This window comes from Sciurus vulgaris, assembly GCF_902686455.1.
Source record: "Sciurus vulgaris genome assembly, chromosome: X".
In the NCBI taxonomy this organism is placed as follows: Eukaryota; Metazoa; Chordata; class Mammalia; order Rodentia; family Sciuridae; genus Sciurus; species Sciurus vulgaris.
This window is the reverse complement of record NC_136471.1, coordinates 48,261,185-48,283,449: the sequence shown is the minus strand read 5'-3', so window position 1 is coordinate 48,283,449 and position 22,265 is coordinate 48,261,185. Positions and strand designations below refer to the sequence as shown.

General features: G+C 43.3%; 1 protein-coding gene across 3 annotated transcripts in view; it reads right to left on the bottom strand.

Moving 5' to 3' along the window:
• Positions 1 to 1,928: 1,928 nt before the first annotated feature.
• The window catches only part of GPRASP1 (G protein-coupled receptor associated sorting protein 1), a 52,466-nt gene continuing 32,129 nt past the window's right edge, over positions 1,929 to 22,265 (bottom strand). The window contains exons 1-5 of one of the 3 annotated variants that reach the window (XM_079124700.1): positions 9,897 to 9,917; positions 9,532 to 9,662; positions 8,898 to 8,967; positions 8,475 to 8,552; positions 1,929 to 8,189 (exon numbers count right to left, since the gene is read on the bottom strand). In XM_079124700.1, the coding sequence (XP_078980826.1) occupies positions 3,671 to 7,870 (4,200 nt within the window). In that variant the 5' untranslated portion in view covers positions 7,871 to 8,189; positions 8,475 to 8,552; positions 8,898 to 8,967; positions 9,532 to 9,662; positions 9,897 to 9,917 and the 3' untranslated portion in view covers positions 1,929 to 3,670. Of the gene's footprint in view, positions 8,190 to 8,474; positions 8,553 to 8,897; positions 8,968 to 9,531; positions 9,663 to 9,896; positions 9,918 to 10,202; positions 10,344 to 22,265 lie in introns of those variants that run through there. The other 2 variants (XM_079124701.1, XM_079124699.1) reach the window with 2 other exon arrangements.

Below are 22,265 nucleotides of genomic sequence, written 5' to 3'. Positions count from 1 at the left end.
AAGCCTAAAGCATCAACAATAAAACAAAAGCAGGGAAGATAGCAAAGGGTCCACAGAGGGGAATCTGTGTGACAATCCACAAAGTGATTTTTTCCCGTTCCTGCCTTCCTTCCTTTCCTCCCTTTCTTTTCCTTTCCTTTCCTTCTTTCTTCTTTCTCCCCCCCCTTCTCTCTCTCTCTCTCTTTTTTGTACCAGGGAATTAATCCACAAAAACCTAACCACTGAGTCACTTCCCCAACTCCTTTTAATTTTTTTTCCTGTTGAGACAGGGTCTCACTAAGTTGCTTAGGGCCTTGCTAAATTGCTGAGGCTGGCCTTGAACTTGTGATCCTCTTGTTTCAGCCTCACAAGCCATTAGGATTATAGGCATGCACCATCATTCCTGACCACAAAGTAGTTTCTATAGGTGGTTTCCAGAAAGACTCTCCTCTGAGACCCAGGGCTTTAGGGGCAGGAAGCATCTAATGAAACAGTAACCCTGTGTCATCAGATTAGAGCAAACTGAAGATGACTGGGCCTTTTTAGAACCTACCATCCAAGGAAGACTCCTGGGATGCTGCTGCCCGGAAATCATCTTGGGGATTGAGAAGCCTGCAATAACCCCAATGAGAAATCTATGTGAAAAGTTCAAAGCATATGGGTTCCTTTCCCTTAAGGTTGTGCCCCACACCCTCACCCTGTGCAGGTTGAGGTTCATTCTTCTCTTGCACCTCCACCAAGCTGGAACTCTGAAGCAAAAGGCAGATGTGTTCCCCTCTCTTCCCACTCCCTCTCCCAGTTTTGAGCTGTGTCTCAGTCATCTCCACCACCTAAATATTGTCATTAAGGAAGACAGAGAGACAGTAGAGAGTTAAGTGCTGACACTGCAGAAGAAAGACAATAGTAGTGTAGCCTGTTTTTCATCCCCACCCCTGCCTTTCCTAATGCAGAGCTACAGGTGTTCATGAATTGTCACTTCACTGTTTCCTCTCTGGGCTTTGTTTATAAACTCAACTCCCCCATTCATACACAGAAACACACACCATGTTGAGTGGGTAGCTTGAGGTAGACAGAGGAAGAGGATGTTCAGAGGTAGGAAGAAGTGGGAGGACTGGAGGAACTTTAAGTACTGGGATCTAGTCTCAGCCACCACCTCCCAAGGATGCCATTTCTTGGCCTTGCACCCACCTCCACCAACAGCAACTGTTGCTTCTCTGCAAAAATGCTTCCTGGGATGACTCCTCACTTCTTGAGCTCCTGGACAAAAGACAGACCTAAGACGCATGCAATTGGCTGAGGGATTGTTTCCTCGAACAACAAATGGTGAAATTCTGGTTGCCCGAGTAACTAAGTTTTCAAAATAATGCAGCAAGCAGATACCTACCTACCCACCCAAACAATCCACAAATTGTCCCACCTGTCACAATGTCTCAATTGCCAGTGGTATCAATGGTATGTTTTTCCAGTCCCTTCTTCATGCAAGTAAACATGCCTTTCTGCCTGCTCAAGTAGCAGCCTGGTTACATGACCCACTCAGTGCCTAACATAACCACTCAGTGAGCTTGTCTGCAGCAGCCCTGCAGCTTGGACAGGAGAATCTTCTGACTGTGGGGTTGAGCTATTTGGTAGAAAGCTCCTAACCCTGGTGAAGATAAGAGTACTAGAAGGCAGGCTGGATTAGGAACCAGCTTCTGGCCCTAGGCTTGGGCCTTGCTCTGTAGCACCACTCAGTCAGTGAGGGTTACTCCAGGAGGATTTGGGAGACAGACTGAATTTTAAGTGTTTTGTGTAATGTTTGGGTAACAAATGAAAACTTTCTCACCCCGTCTCCTGTCTTTCTCTCACACACACAATCTCTTTTGAAAAAATCTTTTTACGTGTGTGTGTGTGTGTGTGTGTGTGTGTGTGTGTGTGTGTGTGTGTATACATACACACATATATTAGGGGAGAGAGAGAGACTCACTAAATTACTTAGGGCCTCACCAAGTTGCTGAGGCTGGCCTGGAACTTGCAATACTGCTGCCTCAGGTCTCCCAAGTTGCTGGGATTATAGGTGTGCACCACCATGCCCAACCTGTTTGAAAATTCATGAAGCATTCAAATTCCAATTTCCACCACTGGAATGACCTCTGTTAATATTTGTGGTTTGCAAAGGGATGCTAAACTGACACTTTGTGCTACTTTCATTAACCTTCTTATACTACAGTCAGGTGGAAAAAGTATCTTGTGCTCTAAGACAAATTAAAACTAAAAGGCTTACTGTCTAGTTCTTTTAAAGAAAGAAAACATTTTGATAACTCTCCTCATCCTTGGACTTTCTCTTCAATTAACTTTATCCCTGACTCGTGTTGCTGTCTGAACATATAACGAATTTCTTGATTTTGAATGTAAAAAACATTGTGGAATAAGTTAAGTAACTGACAAATTTACAATTTATTCCCTTTAGATAATTTTGTATTTTTATTTGGCAAGCCAGTAGTCTCTTGTACTTTTTAATTCCTTTGATATGTTCAGAATCACTGTAGAATTTTCCATGATCAAATAATAAAACTTGCCTAAATTTAGTCCATTTACATCTATTTTTAAAAATGGGATCACTCTTTCCATGTATGACACATCTCTTTTACAAATTATGGAAAACATTAAGGTTTCTAGTTCATTAAAAATTCTATATACATCATTTTTTTTTTTTTTTTTTTTTTTTTGGTTTGGTACTGGGAACTGAACCCAGGGATGCTTTATCACTGAGCTACATCCCAAGTCCTTTTATATTTAGAGAGAGTCTTGCTAAGTTGCTGAGGGTCTCACTAAATTGCTAAGGCTAGCCTTAAACTTGCAATACCCCGCCTCAGCCTCCCCAGTCACTGGGATTACAGGTTGTACACTGCTGCGTGAGGCTATGTTATCATTTTAAATGGCTATATGATACTGTCTTAACATTTGCCACTGGTACCATCATGACTGAATCACCTTTCTGATTGAATTGAATCTGTGGGCTTTCCTGTCTTGTTCTTTTACCCTTAGGTAGCACTGTAGAAAAAGATTCTCTGAAGAGAAAAAATCCAACCTCTCAGCTCTTCATCTGCTATATCTCTCAATATACTCCTCCTACCCAATCCAGGCAGATGGATACCTCATTTCCACAGGAACTCTTCCTAACTCCATGCTTTTCTTCACATCACCAATATTTTTCCTACACTTTAGGGTCCAACTTAAGTAGTTTCTTTGCTCTGAAACATGCCTTTGAGATTCAAGATGAGAAAAAGCTTTTACAATGGGCATATCACTCATATACTAATTACCTGTACATGGATATTCATGTGTCATTTTTGCAACTGTATTTTAAGTTCAAGTGAAAGGATGATTTCTGCTTTTACACAGAACTTTATTGAAACACAAAGAAGACTAATAGATATCTATACATTAGAACAACAATCAGAAGAGTAGCTTATTTATGATGGCTCAGTTCACTATAAGCTCAAATACTAACTATCACAATCTCAACAAGACAAATATCAACAAATATGTTTTTCAGTTCCAATATTCATTTGGCATGAGAAAAATGATCCAGATTACACACAGGGTTGGGTAAAGTTAAAGATGTACACTGCAACACAGAACCAACTGTGGAAAACAAAACATTACCCAAGGATCATAATTTAGGAACATAAGGACAATCAGAGGCAAGTGATTATTCATATGATTTTTCTTGACCTGCTTCAGGGTCACTTTGATGGTTTATTTTCCTTTGTAATTCCTTAGCAAATTTCTCAGCTTCGTGGAATGCAGAAATAAGTGGATCAAGATCTATATCATCATCAGTGAACACTGTCTCTTTCTTGATATTGTTACTGATATTCTCAAATATTGCAAGAACAATTTGAATATTATCATTTGTCTCTTCCCTATTAAAGATATCCATAAATTCTGACATTGCTCCAGTGCTGATAAGGTCTTTTGTCATGACAAGATTTTCAGACAAATTCAGTAGCATTTTCAAAATTTGAAACCTTGTTGCAGTATTGCCTGTAGCTAGTAAGGAAAGAAACCCAGACATATAATTGGCAACCAGTTCATGATAGTCAGTAGTAGTAGTGAGATGTCCAATCATCCTTAATCCAGACAGTTGCTCAGGGGAATCTATACTATAAGAAAGGGTTTCCTCACACACTTGACATACATATGTCTGAATCATGTTTAGATTTGGATAAGGTGGAGCCATGAGAATCATGTTTTCCAAAAACCTTGTCCTAACTCGGGAGGATGGATAATTGAGTAAAGTTTCAATAAGTGAGACAATGCCGGAATCCCGAATGAAATCACGGGTAAATTGAGAAGCACTTCTCATACCCATTGCTATTTTAGAGATTTCATGAATAAAAGGATCTCGAATTTTGTCCATTAATAAAAGAAGTTCTTCAAACTCTTCAGAATCAATTCTAAGCTCACACTGTATGCAGCTGCAGGACCAGTTGTCAGGCTCTGCACTCTCCCTGGCCCTAAGATGCTCTCGGATTTCCCGCACAGAGCGGTAGGAGGGATCATACTGAAATGGGAACTCAGGTTCAGGCTGATGTACAGATTCCTGCTCTTCCCCTCCTGGGCTAAGTTCCACATGCTTTGGCTTTCCCCCAAACATTTCAAAGAAGAGAGATGCTGCTTCTTTTGGAAATCCACAGGGGCTTATGGATGGAAAGCCAACCCTAGACCACGGACCAGGCTTGAACTGAACAGTGACCTCTTCCCAGCTCTGGGGTCTACGTGAAGGATCAGGTCCCTGCTCAGTGGAATACCCAGACTTGCAAATGGCCCTGAACACAGGGGTAGGATTTGATTCAAAATGGGCCTCATCTCCTGCCCAGAACCATGACCCCACTATGGCCTCATCTTCATCAGCTAATGTCCAGGACTCACAGTTGGCTTCATTACCAGTACTGTAATTTACCTCATCTTTAGATTCAGAACAAGACCCAAGAAGTACCCCGTTCTCATTTTCTGGCATGAACTTACAGGAGGTCACAGTTTCAGTTTCCTTAATGGCCCTGTCTCCAGACCAGAACCAGGACTCGACAATCATTTCCTCGTCATCCTCTGGCTTGGACACACAGCATATTTCTGTTTCTCTATTGAATTCTTTTCTAGCCCATAACCAGGACCCAAAAATGGTCTCTTCAGTCTTTGACCTGGTTTCTTCTACTACCTGAGACCCAGACTCTACACTGGCTTCTTCAGTCCAGAAATAGGACCCAACCATGATTTCCGCCTCCTTAGTCTCAGGCTTGGACTCCTGTGACAGGATGTCCCCTGTCACCACTGCCTCCAAACTGGTCTCTTCCCAGAACCAAGACCCAACAATGACTTCCTCTTCATCAGCTTTGGAACTGTATTTGCTGCAAAATTCAGTCTCTCTAATGGCCTCTTCCTTGGCCCAGAACCAGGACCCAACCATAGGTTCCTCCTCAGATGCTACCCTGTTCTCTTCTTTTGCCTCAGCTGATGCCCCAAGCCTGTCTTCTTCCCCAGCCCAGAACCAAGAACCAATAAAATCTTCCTCCTCAGTTACTGGACTGGACTCCTTTCTGTTGGTAGCATCTATGGCTTCTTCTTCTTTGCAGAACCAGGACTTGATCATGATCTCCTCTTCAGCTGGTAACTTGGCCTCTTCTCCAGTCTCATGATCTATACTGCTCCCTCCTGCAGCCCATAACCAGGACCCTGCAATGGCTTCTGGTCTTGGATATTTTCTAGACCAGAGCCATGAATCAACAGTGTCCTCCTCCTCCTCCTCGGGTCTAGACTTCCAACTTCCTCTGTTAGGATACATACAAGGTTCTTCTTCTGCCCAGAAGCAAGACTTATTATCAGTATCCTTGGATTCTGCAATAAATTTGTATCTGCCACCAGCCCCATACTTCATACTGGTCTCTTCTCTGGCCCCGAACCAAGATGATATAACGGCCTCATCCTCATCCTCCAGCATAGACTTGTTGTTGACCTCAGCCTCCACACAAGCATCTATTCCAGCCCAGAACCAGGAACCAAATATGGGTTCATCTTCTTCCTCCTCCTCTTCAGTTCCTGGCATGATGTCACAACTAGCTTCAGCTCCAGAATTCATAGGGGTCTGATTCTCAGACCAAAACCAGGACACAAATACAGTCTCTTCTTCTGATTCTGACCTGGTCTCTTCTCCAACCCCAGATTCTAAGTTGACTTCTCCAGCCCAGAACCAGGGATCAATGATTTCTTCCTCAGACTTTGGCCTGGACTCACAGCTCAAGCCAACACCAGATTCCACCCTGGGTTCATCAATGCCCCAGAACCAAGGCCCAAAAATAGTCTCTTCCTCAGCTTCTAGTTTAACTTCTTCACTAGCCCAAAACCAAGAACCAACAATGGCCTCTTCATCATTAGCTGCTAGCACAGTTTCAGAAGTGGCCTCAGCCCCAATTTCCATACTTGTCTTTCCCCCAGCCTCAAAACTGGAATCACCAACAGGCTCCTCCTCAGCCCTAGGTCTGAATTTATTTCTGGCCTCAGTCTCCATATTGGTCTCTTCATTCGTCCAGAACCAAGTCCCAAAAATAGACTCATCCTCCACTTGTGAACTTGAATCAACACTGGCCCCATTCATCATGCTGGACTCTTCAGTATCCCAGAGCCAGGTCCCAATGAAGACCTCCTCTTCTGACCTGGCTTCTCGCTTGGCCCTGGCTCTGGCCTTGGTTTTGGCTTCTTCCTTTGCCAGTGCTCTGGCCCTGGACTCTTTCTTGGTTTTGGATCTTAAAAATGAATTAGCCTTTTCTTCAGGCCAGAACCAGGACTCTTTTTTTATTACATCTAAAGATGCAGACATGACATCAATGCTAGGTTCTCGCCTAGCACTGTGCCTGACCCTTTTATTGGCCTCATTCCTGGCTCTGTGTTTGGACCTGGATTTGGCCTCCTCTCTAGCCCAGAACAAGGTCTTCATGTTATTTTCACAATCAGACCCAGAACTGGATTCGACATAGAATTCTTTCTTAGACTCGAACCAGGACCTACTATTGGCCTCCTCCCTGGACCTGGACCTGGACCAGGAACTAGTCTTTTCTTTGTCCCAGAACCAGGATGTCTTAACAGACTCATCCTCAGAACCAGAACTAGACACCATATAAAGCTCCTGCTTGTTTTTCTGCCTAGACATGGTATCTACCTCTTGTTTGGCCATGTGCCTGGACCTGGTACTGGTTTTCATCCTGTTCCTAGGATGAAATCTTGTACTGACTTCATTTCCACTACAGAACCAGGTATTCACAGATCTGTCTACCCATTTAAAATTAGAATTCTGAGAGGCCTCTTGTTTGGATATAGGACCTGGACAGCACCAGGACCCAATATTGGTTACCTCTTCTAACCCGAATGAAGGCTGAAATCCCACTTGAGAATGAGTCTTCTTTCTAGGAAAGTTCTCAATGTTCATATTAACAAGTTCTCTACCCATAGACAGGCACTTAGTTTTAGTAACAAACCCAGAATCACTACAGAACAGTGGAGAGTCTTTGGCATTGTTTTGGAGCATTCCGTCTGTCTTTGACATGGACTCAGTCCCAAATGATTTTTGGGTCCAGGCTTTGCCATCATCCTTGAATCTTGACCCAAGGTTTGCCTTAGTTTTACTCTTATTATGTACCCCAACTACTGTACTGGATTCAGTTTTGGACCGTGCTCCAGGCATGAGCTTGCTCTTTGTTTTGGGCCTTGCTCCAGTCATTATCTGGTTGGGTATTCTAACCTTGGGTCGGACCACCAGAGGGACTTCATTCTCTATCTCAGCTATGCCTACAACATCTTCCCCAGACTTCTTTTCAGGCATAGCCTGGGTTCCAGGCTCAATATCTGCCCCAGTCATAGTAAAAATTGGACAAAGTACAATTATATATTACCCAAGTCTCAGCCTTAGGCACAGATCTGTCAAAGAATGCTATCTTCACACTCAGAACTTTTAGCAATTTAGGATATAAGGCTGGAACAAAAATTAGAGTAAATGGCAATCAAGTAGTCAATCAGGATTCTACCCAACCACAGTCTCAGTCAACAATATAGATACAGTGCGGAGGACGCATAACCGAGCTGGGGAAGGATGGATGGTTCCTGGGTGGGTGCGGACCTGTTGAGGGTGGTGGTCTGCAGCAACTCCAGCACCACCAGAGCTGCCACTGGAGGTGGATCTAGGGAGAGAGAACGAAATGGGGGATTGAGTCTCATCCAACTGTGCCACCTCATGCAGAGACTTACACAGAGAGACTAGTGCTGATGCTAAATGGGACAGCTCAGGTATAAGAAAATCTCTGTTCCTCTTGCCTGCTGCAAAATAGGTACAGGTAAGGTGGGAAAGTGTGTTGTCCATAGAGAGGCAAAAGAGCCTCGAACCAGATCCTAATAATTCCTGGACCCCACCAGTAGTGGCTGGTCTCCACTACCCCACCCAAAAGTGAACCCACTCCCATACCAACCTTCACTGATGTGGTGCAATTTCCCCCTCCTTTCTTTGTTCAAGTGGTGTTATGCCCCACAGCTGACCACAGGGGGTCCTACAGACAAACATACAGGAGAGAATGGAGTCTGAGTGCTTGATAGACAGGCACACGCCCTGGCCCAAAACAAATATCTCTCTTTCAGTTTAAGGGTTCAATCTGTCCAAAAGTTCCCTGTCTCCTGGTCCCAGCTCTTGGGTCTACAAGGGCCCAACCTACACCTACCTCAACATTCCTAATATCTCTGGCCAGAAGAAACAAAGGCTGCTGTGGCAGTGTGCAAGTCTAGCAGAGAGAAGTAGATAGTCCTGCACCCACTTGGAACAAAGCCCAACGCCACCTGCCATGCTCTTCCTCAGTAGCTGGGTGCCCCCCCCCCCCCGCCCCACCCCTCTCACCAACCTCCAGAGATTTGAGCCAGTCTCTTCCTCCTCTTTCCTTTCTTGCAGAACTGAACAGCCTTAAAGCAGGTCTATGGACAAACAGATAAAATGGTAAGAGTCAGGGGAAAAAAACAGCAGCAACTGTGCTTGGTGGATAGACCAACACCAAGGATAGAAGTCTCCATATTATCAGTCTTTCCACATTTAGGACCCTGCTGGTGGAATACTCTTGTTTTATTTAGGCCCTGTTGCAGGGCTCCAGAGGTAACACCACCTTCTCTTGACGTCATACTCTTCCCATTACTCCCTTCTCCAATTCTGAGGATTCACCACTAGGTGCGCCATATCCCATTGCCCTGCGCAGCATAAAATGGGGGAAGGGCACCGCACATTCTAGAAAACAGGTGGTGGAGTAAGTGGTACTTGTGACTCCCTCACCACCACCCCAGTCCTCCCACCCAAGGCAAAACCCATCTTTTCAGGACCCCAATCAGGGAGGGTGAGGGAGAAGGTAGGGGGAGTGCCTGGACAGCTGTTAGGAGATGGGGGCATGCTACTAGATGCCTGGTCAGGTCTGGTCACAGCCACCCCACCCCCATTCGGGTCTCCACTGAGTGCCCAGTGCCCAGTGCCCACCCACCATCCGCACACACCTCCGGAAATCCAGGCCATTTTCCTTCTCCTTTTTTTTCTCAAGCCTCGCCTCTACAGATGCGCACTCTGGCCTTTCAAACAGGCACCAGACCTACTGCACACACGGGAGACTTTGACATCAAGCAGGAGTCTGTGGGAAGGGACAGCACTTGGGACGCTGGGTCCATCAGGCCCCTTTCGAGATCGGCGGAGTGGCAAATTCGACCCACTTCCTGCTCTGACTGCTGGGCTGGACAGAGCCTGGACACCAGCGCCTGCTTTGGCCCAATTCGGCCTCTCGGGCGCCCATCCCCACCCCCACCCGCCGCTGCTTTAGTTCCCATGCCACCACTTCTCCCTCACAGCCTCCCGCCAGGGCTCTCACCGGGCACAGACACCGTCGAGGGCGGCGCGCGGGCGCTGGGAAAGCGGGCTGGGAAGTGGTTGGCGCAGTTGGCCTCCGGAGGCTCTGGCCGAGACTCTCAGGCCACCCCGCCCCCTGCCCCGACCAGCGCGGGTCACTGCAGTTTCCTCGCCAGGGGTCCCCAGGCTCCGCGAACCCCTCTCAGGGCCCGGCTCCGCCACCTCGCCACCTCGCCGCCTCCTTGCCTGGCTGCCAGCGTCTGCGGGGAGGGCTGTCAGCCGGCCACAGTGAAAGACCACCCCACGCCCCCTGCACGCCCCCACTTGCCTTCACAGGCTCAGGGCCCAGGACGTCGGGATCCCCCTCCTATCCGGTCCTCTGCTCTCCTCTGGCAGCTCCTCACTCAGACTCCCCCCGCTCTCCGTGCGCTCGGAATTGCAAAGAGGCGTCCCGCCCCCACGCCTCTGCACCAAACCGGGCAGGGGCTGCGCAGGATGCGGCAAGAACCGCTCGCCGCGAGGGTGTCGGGAAGGGGGCGGAGGGATACGGCGCGAATGGGCTCGACGCCCCCTCCCAGGCCCACCGTAGTTCCGACCCAGAGGTGGGCGGGGCCAGCGCCAGCCCGGTCTGAGGGGCGGCTTAACACCAGCTGCCTCAGTCGCTCCCCGCGCACCTCAGCGTGCAGACCACCGCCCGGTGTCCCGCGCTGCTACCCCGGTGGGACCGGCGGCTGGGCGGGCGGCTGGGGGCTGCGGGGAGCGGGATCGGGAGGTCGGGAAGAGCCGCGCTGGAGGGAGCAGCGGATGGATACCAGCCGCCCCTCGGTGTGCCTGCACCCCAGACTGCGCAGTGCCTGCCCCCTCCTTCCACTCCCCCTCCTTCCAGACGCTAATGGGAGGGGGTGTCACGACTGCGGGCTGCGGGGTTGGGGGGGTGGACAGGTGACCTCACTGCAGACCGCCAAGGGGGCTCTGGACTGGCTCGTCCATGTTTTTCCTTCACTGCTTCCTGGAGCCATGAAGGGGAGGAAGGCACTCCTCCTGTTGCTTGGAGAACTGAAGTGGGGGAATCCTTTGAAAGGCCTCACCACTGTGCCCCTTCCAAAGAAGACTGACCTAGACCCTTAGCCCCAAGAGACCCACTGCTGCTCTGCGCCAACAGTTACCCTTTCTGCCACACTGGCAGTATCTCGTTCCCAGTGGCAATTCACTTGGCCATTGGGTCGTCCCCCAGCTGTCCAAGGCAGGGCTTTGCTCTCCCAGGACCAGCAAGAGGGGTTATACACTCCTCCCCCTGTTGCCCCCTGCAAAGTGTAAGGCACCAGCTAGGACCTGTCCTGGATCCCTGTACGTTCTCTTTGATTTTTTTCTCTTGCCAGTCATGTCCAAGCCCTTATGATATTTGGCACTGTAGGAATGTGGGGATTCTAATCAGCTTGAATCTTGCCCATAACCATATCTTTCTCAGGGGAAGGACCCACTGTGCTCCCCCTTCCTCAAGACACAAACTGGGCTGTTTCTGAATCCTCTCCTTTTACCCCTACATCCTTCCTTTACTCTGGAGCCTGTCTTTTCCCTGCTTGCTGCATGGGACAAACACAGCAATGGGGTTAAGCACATACATGGTGTTGTTACCGCTGTCCAAGTTAAAGCAGTTTGAAATGCCTCTTTGTGTTTGACAGAATGATGGCCCTGGAAGGATGCCTACACTTTATTCTCCAGAACATATAAACATATTATGTTACCATATGGAATTAAGGTTGTTTATTGGCTCAGTTTATAAAATTATGCTGTATTATCTTGCAAGCAGTCCAAAGACTTTTTACATGGGGCAAGGTGAGGCAGAAGAGTCAAATGTCAGAGGGAAGCAGAATGAGAAAGACTAGACAGGACACTGTTGGCTTGCAATATGGAAGGCAGCCAAGAGCCTAGGGATGCAGTCTCTCTCCAGAGCTGGAAAAGACAAATTCTTCCTTAGAAATTTCAGAAGGAAATCAGCTATGCCTACAGAGCTGGTTTTAGTGTAATGAGACCTCATTTCAATTTACAACATACATGACTGAATGATAAGAAATTTGTGTTATTTTAAAATACCCAATTTGTAGTAATTTGTTATAGCAGTGGTAGGAACCAAATACAGTTACCATCCTAAAGCACTCCACTCCCCTTATCTGTTTACCTTTCCTTCAGTGCTGGGTCTATTTATTTTTTGTCTCATCTCTCACTACTACAACTTCCAGTTCCCTTCATTCTATTTCATATGTTCGTCTAAAATTATACCCACATTGTTCTTCTCTCATAATTTTGGAAGTACTACACCAAGGTAATTACTGAGAGAGGAGCAGTTCCACCCAAAGCTGACAGGTTTTCTGTATGAAATTCTGAAACATCTGTTTGATAATCTGTTGTCACGTCATTAAAAAGCGTGGTCTTTTACTGGTTAATGTTAATTGAACTGAGAAAGGCCCCATTTAAACTTTTTTGTGTGTTTTACCACTTGATTTGCATTGATCAGATTATTATCTCTAAATGAGAAGGCAAATAAAAAACTAATATGCTTCCTATATCCTGACAGCTAAGCACTATTTACTTCTTCCAAAAGTGGAATATAATTCAACAGATTGCAACTGCCATCATTCTTCTCCTAGTGCCTCCTCTAGCATCTGTGTAACACTGACTTGCCCCTGAACTCTAAATTCCAGAAACAACCCTCAAGCAGTAATCCTGGGATTCAAAGGCAGCTGTGCTCCCTTACCACACTTTATCCAGTATTCTCCCCCTAATACCACCCCTCTCCCCATGTGTCCTCACGAATTTGCTTGCTAGCATATCCCTTGTCTGTATAGCTCACATAATGCCTCTTACCCCTTTCAGTCACCATGCTCAAGGATCTGTTTTGATTCGTTTGGCCTAACTAACCTCTCTACCAACCTTCACTGTTTCTCTGACAAATTTTCCTTTTGGGATCTCTTTTCTAGCCTAGTTTGAGCCAAACCCTATGTATTTTTGGAATGTATCCCTTCTCCTCTACCTGAATTTCAGAAGCTATAAGTGTTAGTTTGTATCTTGAATGTCCTCCAAAGTTCCATGTCTTTTTTCTCCTTCCTCACTTTTGCTATGTGGCTATGAGGTAAGCAGTTTTACTTTGCCATGCAGTCCTCATAAAATGTGCTGCCTTGGGTTGGGGCTGTGGCTCAGTGGTAGAGCACTTGCCTGGCATGCATGAGGCCCTGGGTTCAATCCTCAGCAACACATAAGTATAAAATAAAGGTATTATGTCCACCTACAACCAAAAAAAACATTTTTTTAATTAAAAAAAAAGATGTGCTGCCTTACCACAAGTCCAAAAGCAATGGGGCCAATTGATCATGGACTGAAACCTCCAAAACTGTGAGCCAAAATAAACCTATTCTCTTTATAAGTTGATTATCTCATTTATTTTATAATAGTAATGAAAAACTAATATACTGTACACAGGAATTAACATCCCCTGTAGTCAGGACCAACTAAACTGGAGTGGGTCTAGTGAACTAACTGGTGAAGAGTCCTTCCTCAACCATATCTACTTTTAATGCAGGCTGGAAATGCTCTGGGAAATATCTCAGCCTGTCTACTACTTGAGATAGGTTACACTTGTATAACTGGTGGAGAGGCCTTAATGTAAAATATGTTCACATCCTACGGAGATGAACTTCGAGAGAATTCATCCTGAGAGAAGAGCGTCTAGCACAATGACTTTAGCCTATGAACAATGCATATTCATTATGGAAATACAGCCATTGTAATGACAGCACTGGAATTAGGAATCCTATTTTTGCCATTCCCACACAACCTCTCAACTGCAAAGTAAAGCTCTCAAACTGTCATAGTAAAGGCTGGTTTATAAGTAATCTCAGAAAGAACTGTTTCCAAATAAATTCTGTAACACTCCAGTGTGCATATCCCACTAAGAAAGAGTAACTTAAAGACAGGCCACTGTCCTCCCCCAAAATGGCTTTAAAGTTGTGACTACTGCTCAGCTCTGATAACATGAGTCTGTGTATTTGGTAGTGGTTGGGAACATAAGGGTGAAAACCTGAAGGGGCTAAAATGCCTGGCAATAAAGCTTAGAATGATAGCATCGATTGGAAAAATCATGGGAAAACCAGTAAAATTCAGTACATGGGAAATATTCCTTGAGGAATTTCAGAATTATAGGAGCTGGGCAGAGGAGCTTTGCAGGGAGAACAAATCCTGGATTTTAACAATGCCAGAAAATACTTGAAATTAATGGAATGTCAAATTATTTTCAAAATAGAAAAAAATAATAAGAAATCAACATTAGGGTTTCTTTTTTCTTCTTTTTGGGTACTGGGTATTTAACCCAAGGGTGGTTTACCACTGAACTACATCCCCAGCCCTTTTTACTTTTTGTTTTAAGACAGGGTCTTGCTAATTCTGAGGCTGGCCTTGAAGATGGAATTCTCCTGCCTCGGCCTCCCAAGCAACTGTGATTACAGGTGTGTGCCACCATTCCTGGTTTGTTGGTGTTACTTATTACCAAATCCATCACTTCCTAACTTTTCAAAACATGACCTCATCATAGCCTGCAGTCAGTCAGCAACACTGGACCAAGGAGAGTAGACCTGGTCTACTTCCTTCTTAAAATTCGTGGTCAGGTAATGCTAATATGATTTCCACTCATATCTCACTGAGTGGATTCAATCACCATTTATTGAAAATCCTGTCCTTTCACTACATGGGATTCAGAAACAATGATACAACCACATGCAAAAGAATAAAGCTGTCACAAGGAAAAAAAACAGTAGAGGGAAACGTCCTCAACTTGATTAGGAACATCAAAAAATCATACAGCTAACATCATACTGATTGGTGAGAATCTTTCCCATTAAGATATGAAACATGTCAAGGATGTTCCTTCTCACTACTGCTTTTTAATATTGCACTGGGAGTTCTAGCTAATGAAATAAATCAAAAAATAAAAATATACTAATTGGGAATGAAGAAATAAAACTGTGCTTGCAATTAGTGCAGCCACTCTGGAAAGCAGTGTGGAGATTCCTTAGAAAACGTGGAATGGACCTACCATTTGACCCAGCTATCCCACTCCTCGGCCTATACCCAAAGGACTTAAAATCAGCATACTACAGAGATACAGCCACATCAATGTTCATAGGGGCTCAATTCACAATAGCCAGACTATGGAACCAACCTAGATGCCCTTCAATTGATGAATGGATAAAGAAACTGTGGTATATATATACAATGGAATATTACTCAGCTATAAAGAATAATAAAATTATGACATTTGCAGGCAAATGGATGAAATTGGAGAATATCATGCTAAGTGAGATAAGCCAATCTCAAAAATCCAAAAGAGGAATGATCTCACTGATACGCGGATGATGACACTTAATGGGGGGTGGGAGGGGGACAAGAATGGAGGAAGGAGGGACTGTATAGAGGGAAAAGAGAGGTGGGAGGGGTGGGAAGGAAAAAATAACGGAATGAATCAAACATCATTACTCTATGTAAATATATGAATATGCAAATGGTATGCTGTTACTCCATGTACAAACTGAAACAACATGTATCCCATTTGTTTACAATAAAAATAAATTAAAAAAAAACTGTGCTTGCAGATGACATGATCATCTATATAGGAAATCTGAAATTGGCAAAAGTTAAGTGATTATAGTAAGGTTGCAGAATACAGAGTCAATAAACAAAAGAAATTACTTTCCTAAATACCATCAATAAATATGTGGAATTTATAAAAACAAAACATTTATATTAGCTCCTAAAATTGAAATACTTAGATGCATAAATCTAACAAAGTATGCACAAGAACTTATAAAGAAAACTGCAAAACACTGATGAAAAAAGTAAAAGAAGAGCTAAATATAGAAATATTCTATGTGCACAGATAGGAAGATTTGATAATGTTGACATGTCTGTTCTTCCAAACTTATCTATAAATTCAATGTAATCCCAATCAAAATCCCAGCAATATATTTATGAATACCAACAAAGTGATTCTAAAGATTATATGGAAAAGGAAAAAAACTAGAATAACCCACACAATATTGATGAAGGGCAACAAAGCTGGAGTACTGACACTGCATGACTGTAGGATGTAGTATAAACCTATGGTAATCAGGATATTATGGTATTTGAAAAAGAGTAGACAAATAGATGAACACAAGAGAACAGAGAGTACAGAAATAGACTCATACACATACAATGAACTGATATTTGATAAATGTGCAAATGCAATATAATACAAACTATGTATACATAGTTGGAAGATGGCATATAATTAATTAATCTAGATTCAGATCTTAGACATTTCTTAAATACTAATTCAAGATGGATCACAGACCTAAATATATAATACATAATTACAACACTTTTTTTTTGTGGTGCTGGGGATCGAACCCAGGGCCTTGTGCTCTCAAGGCAAGCACTCTACCAACTGAGCTATCTCCCCAGCCCTTAATTATAACTCTTAGATGAAAACATAAAAGAAAATCAAGATGACCTTAGGTATAGCCACAACATTTTAAATACAACACCAAAGGCATGGTTCATAAAAGAAAGTGTTGATAAGCTGGACCTCATCAAAATTTAAAACCTCTCATCTGTGAAAGGCACTATCAAGATAATTAGAACTAAGCCACAAACTAGGAGAAAAGTCTTCCAAAAAACATATTTGATAAAGAACTGCTATCTATAATATACAAAGAACCCTTAAATCTCAACAATAAGAAAACATGACTAAAAAATGAACCTGAGACCTTAAAAGACACCTCAATAAAGAAGATATACAGATATCAAATATATATATGAAAAGATGCTCTACATCATATGTCATAAGTGAAATGCAAATCAAAACAATGAGATACCACTATATACCTATGGGTTAGATCAGTTTTCATCATTGTGACCAAAATACCTGAACAAAACATAGAGGAGTAAAAGTTTATTTGAGCACATGGTTTCAGTTCATAGTTGGCCAATTCCATTGCCCTAAGCCTGAGTGAGGCACAGCTTCATGGCAGAAGGGCATAGTGGAGGAAGGCTGCTCACCTCATGATAGCCAGTTACCAGAGGGAGTGTACAAGGACCCTGGTGCAAAATATATAATCCCCAAGGCATGCCCCAACTGGCCCATCTCCTCCAGCCATGCCCCAACTGCTTATAGTTACCATCCAGTTAGTCCTTTCAAATTATTATTTGGCGGGGGCCATACTGGGGATTGCACTCAGGGGCACTGGACCACTGAGCCACATCCCCAGTCATATTTTATATTTTATTTAGAGACAGGGTCTCACTGAGTTGCTTAGCACCTCGCTTTTGCTGAGGCTGGCTTTGAACTCGTGATCCTCCTGCCTCAGCCTCCCTAGCTGCTGGGATTTTAGGCATGTGCCACCAGGCCCAGCAGTCCATTTAAATTATTGGTGCATCGAATGGTTTAATCCACTGATTAAGTTAACAGCTCTCATGATCTGATCGTGTTACCGCCCTCATTAACACAGGAGATTTTGGGGACACCTCTTATCTAAATAGTAACAACCTATTTGGCCAAAATGCTGAACATGACAGGACCAAATGCTGGCAAGGATGTGGAGTGACAGGAAATCTCATTTATCATTGATAAAAATGCAAAATGGTACACCTACTTTGAAGACAGTCTGGCAGTACCTTCCAGAAATAAACATGCTCTTAGTGTGAAATCCAGAAAGAACACTTCTTGGTCATTCATATTTCTTCTGTGAAGTGCATGTTCAGTTCCTTTGCCCATTTATTGATTGGGTTATTTGGTTTCTTGGTGTTAAGTTTTTTGAGTTTTTTGTATATCCTAGAGATGAATTCTCTAACTCAGGTGCAGGTGGCAAAGATTTTCTCCCACTGTGTAGGCTCTCTCTTCATGTTCCTTATTGTTTCCTCTGCTGTGAAGAAGCTTTGTAGTTTGATACTATCCCATTTATTGATTCTTAATTTTACTTCATGTGCTTTAGGAGTCTTGTTGAGGAAGTTAGTTCCCAAGATGACATGGTCTTTTTTTTTTCTAGTAGGCACAGAGTCTCTGGTCTAAATGTCTAGGTACTTGATCCATTTAGAGTTGACTTTTGTGCAGGATGACTGATAGGGGTTCAATTTCATTCTGCTACATATGGATTTCCAGTTTACCCAGAACCATTTGTTGAAGAGTCATCTTTTCTCCAATGTATCTTTATGGTGCCTTTGTGTAATCTGAGATAACTGTATTTATGTGGGTTTATCTCTGTGTCTCCTATTCTGTTCCACTGGTCTTCAGTCTGTTTTGGTGTCAATACAATGCCAATTTGTTTCTATAGCTCTGTAGTATAAAGTCTGGTATTTTGAAGCCTACTGCATCACTTTTCTCACTAAGAATTTCTTTAGCTATTCTGAGCCTCTTATTTTTCCAAATGAATTTCATGACTGCTTTTTATATGGATCAAAAAATATATGAAAAAGTGTCCAACATCTCCAGCAATTCAAGAAAAGGAATTTAAACTATACTAGATTCTATCTGATTCCAGTCAGAATGGCAATTTTTGAGAATACAAGTAACAATAAATGTTGATGAAGATGTGGAGAAAAAGGTTCACTCATACATTGCTGATGGGAATACAAATGAAAGCAGTATGAATATTCCTCAGAAAACTTGGAATACAACCACCATTTGACCACGTTATCCCACTCCTTGATTTATACCTAAAGACTTAAAATCAGCATATTATAATAACACAGCCACATCAATGTTTATAGCAGCTCAATTCACAACAGCTAAACTGTGAAACCAAACTTGCTTCTGTAATGTACAAAGCTGTTCTCTCCACCCTTTCTGTTGCAGCCATTTTCCCCGCCTCCCAACCACTCATCAGTCTGTGAACATCGTAGCTAGCTATTGGTTCATCAGTCAGCTTGCAAGTGTTCTTCTCCACTATTGGTCCCCTGTTAGCCCGGCAGAATTCAACTGCTTTACTGTAGCTACCCCACCATCTTTTTCCATTCTTCTGTCTCTCCTTCTCACTTTCTCTATCCTCCTGGCTTTCACACTCTCTCTAGCGCATGCCCTTTCTCATTCTCTTTCTTTTCCTCTCATTTTCTCTCTTACCCTGCAGGGAAACACTCTGTTTGCTTAATAAACTCCCTTACGTGATTTCCCGTGTCTGGCGTGGTTTCCATGGGATTCCTTACATTGGTGCCGTGACTTGGGATGGGATCTTCCACTGTCTCTTAAGCAAGTGGAACCCCATCTAAGCCCCAGTACCCCCCGGACACAGTCCCACCTTCCATTCTCCCGGACGCTCTGCTCTGCATACATCACGGGACTTCAAATTGGTGAGTCCTCTAGGCCGGTTCCCCTAGGCTGATTTATACCCTCGAGGCGGCTGAGGGGTGGGGGTACCCCCAGCCACAACTTTTATAGTTACAGCAGGCCCCTATAGTCAGTCTTATCTGCCTGGTGGATTCCTGATTTTATGGTGGAGATTCTCTCAGGGTTGAGGCTCATCTCGCACTCACGCACTCGCACTCGAAAACCCTGGTATCAGGTTCTCAACTCTTCTCTGCTTTTGCCTGGCCCACATGGATGTTTGTGTGACGACACCATCTATGTGCCGCCTTCTAGTCTTCAGTAGACTACTCTGTGGCCTCGGGACGCCGGGGCACAGACTCGGCTGTATCAGTCCCCACCATGGAATCTGGGTCCTCCAATCTGGCAGATTCAACCCTGGGAACCCTTCGCCCGACCCCCGACTTAAAACCATCAAAATTCATTTGTGTAATGGCACACAGCTTCCGTGAGCCAGCGGGCAGATGGAAAGGGATTCCTTATCTTCAAGTCTCTTCTTTCTCGCTTCTTGGCTCTTCCTGCAGGCTCAAGCGCCTCCAGACCCTGCTTCTCCATCTTCCCCTGCTCCCCCATGTAATATAAGCAGCCCCATTCCCCACAAGTAGTGGGAGATAATTGTTTGACAATTTTCTGCGTCCAAACCTAAATTAATTACTAACCAGGAAAAAGGGTTACATCAAGTTTCTTCTAAAACATTTTAGCCCCTTTCAGATTCAGATCTCAGTCAAGGCTTACATTGAAATGTAAATGGAGGAAGGCACAGTGGGAGACCAGTCTCAAACCCAAGGAAAAAAAAAGTGTCCATTTTAAATTTCTCCTGGGCTACAACTCAGAATACTTTTCTCTCTTTCACCTTTTCTCTCCTTCTCATTTTCTCATGCTTTAATTAATGGCCATTATCATTTTCCTTCTAGGACTTTTGTTTATCTTAAATGCTATATTTTTGAGCTTACAATTTTGATCCTACATATCTAGGTTAATAATTTTTGATCATTTCTTTTTATCCAACTCGAGTTATTTTTGAACATCTGTTACATTGCAATGGAGATAAATATTACAAGGCCTTTACTTTTGTGTTAAATATAAGTGTGCATAAAAATTAAAATTTTAAAAATGGATCCAAATATTTTTAATTCACGTGATTTAAAGAGGTTCAATTTAAATTGGGTAAACTAATATAAGTAAAATGTCTTTAAAATTAACTCACAAGTCTCTAGGTGGTCACACTAATAAAATGTTAATGTTTATAAAATGTCTAACATCAATTTTTCTAGGACTTTTCTTCAACAGCAAAGAGACGGCAAATACTGTTTACACTTGTCTGACATCTTGTTTTTTTACACTTGTCTGATATCTTGGGGTTTTTTTTTACAATAAGAATAGTGAATTAGAGTTGACATGTATGGGATTACTCAAACATGTTTGTTAGAGACATCTAATTAATTTACAAAGTTATTCCATGGAGTAACATACTTAAAAACGTTATTCTTTGTATATTAAATCTGTTCATATTTTCCAGGTATACAAGCCTTTAAAGCAGAAAATTTATCAAGCTGCTATTCTCCAAATTAAACTTGTCTATAATGGTAAACCTATCATTTAGTGTTCTATTATAGGACCTGTCATCAATAGGGTATATGTAAAATTTGTTAAATGTATTTCTAAAAGTTATTGAAAGCCTGATTTATGTAAAGGTTAAACATGAAAGCATTTTGCCACTTTGCCACACAAAAGGAAACTTAAAAGCTCTCACAGCCTTTCTTTAATTCATGTTTTAAGTATAATGTTAAATTGTATTAACTAATGTTCATAAAGACTCAGGAGTCAATATATGTAAACTTCTTAAAATAACATTTAACAAAGAGTGTAATGTGCAGTAGCAAAAATGGGACAACAGTGACTGAGATTGGGGTCTCTGATGACCTCATGGCTATGGCATGCCTGGTGCCTGGGAGTGCTCCTGTGCAGGGGCACAAGATGCCTAACTGCTGTGGCAGTCCATTGATCTCTGGTTCCTGCCCACCTTACAGTAACTTGGAACAGTAGTCTTCCTTAAGAGCTACACAGAGCTCCTAACATTACACTTTGCAGCTCTGAAAAAAGTTACGTTAATGTCCTAGTCTCTGTAACTTTCCTGAAAACAAAGAATAATGCTTACATACATATACAACGATTGCTGTCATAACTCTTTAGATCTGCATTTCCATCAGAGAACAGAGTTCCATCTGATCTCGGCTTAATGTTCAAAATCTGTGTTTATAAACCTTTATTTTCTAATACTCCTTTGTCCCTCACTGAACTTGAGAATTTGGTCATGCTGGTCATGGCAAAAGAGGAAGCCCCGCCTTACCTGAGATAAGGCTCTGCCTCACAACCCTGCTGCACGTTAGAATGGCTCCAAAGTAAGCCAGATTTTAACTCATTTAATGTTGTGTTCAAAAGTTTGATGTTTGTTGTAAAGATTACTGTGATCTCAACCAGGGGATATAATGAATAACTCAGCCAAAATTCAAGATAGCTATTGCACAAACTGAATGTTTTACTGTTGGTGATTCCATTTTTTATTTCCTTGTAAACTCTGTTGCCTGATATTTTGCAGAAGTACACCATAGATTAACTTGAAAAACCATCACCTATTGGACAGATAATGTAGACCCCAATTACATAAAAAGGGGTAACTAACAGTAAAGTTATAGACATTGAAGCTAAAGCCCAGTACTCTTACTTTATGACTGGTGAGACTGACTTGCTTGATGGTTAAGATCAAACTTAGAGATTGAGATTAAATACAGAAGTCAAGAAAAGTCCATATTTGGGTCTTGCCCTCAAAGTCAGCCTGAACCAGGGAACAAGAGGACTTCTCTAAGGAGGTTTGCAACTCTGGGTCACACAACCTCCTGATCAAGGATATTGATGAGGCCACTAGAGGAAAAGCCATTCAGTGTACCTGCTGCAGAGGAGGGTCAAGGAAAAAGGGAGACATCCCTGGTGCTTTCAAGGGAAGCT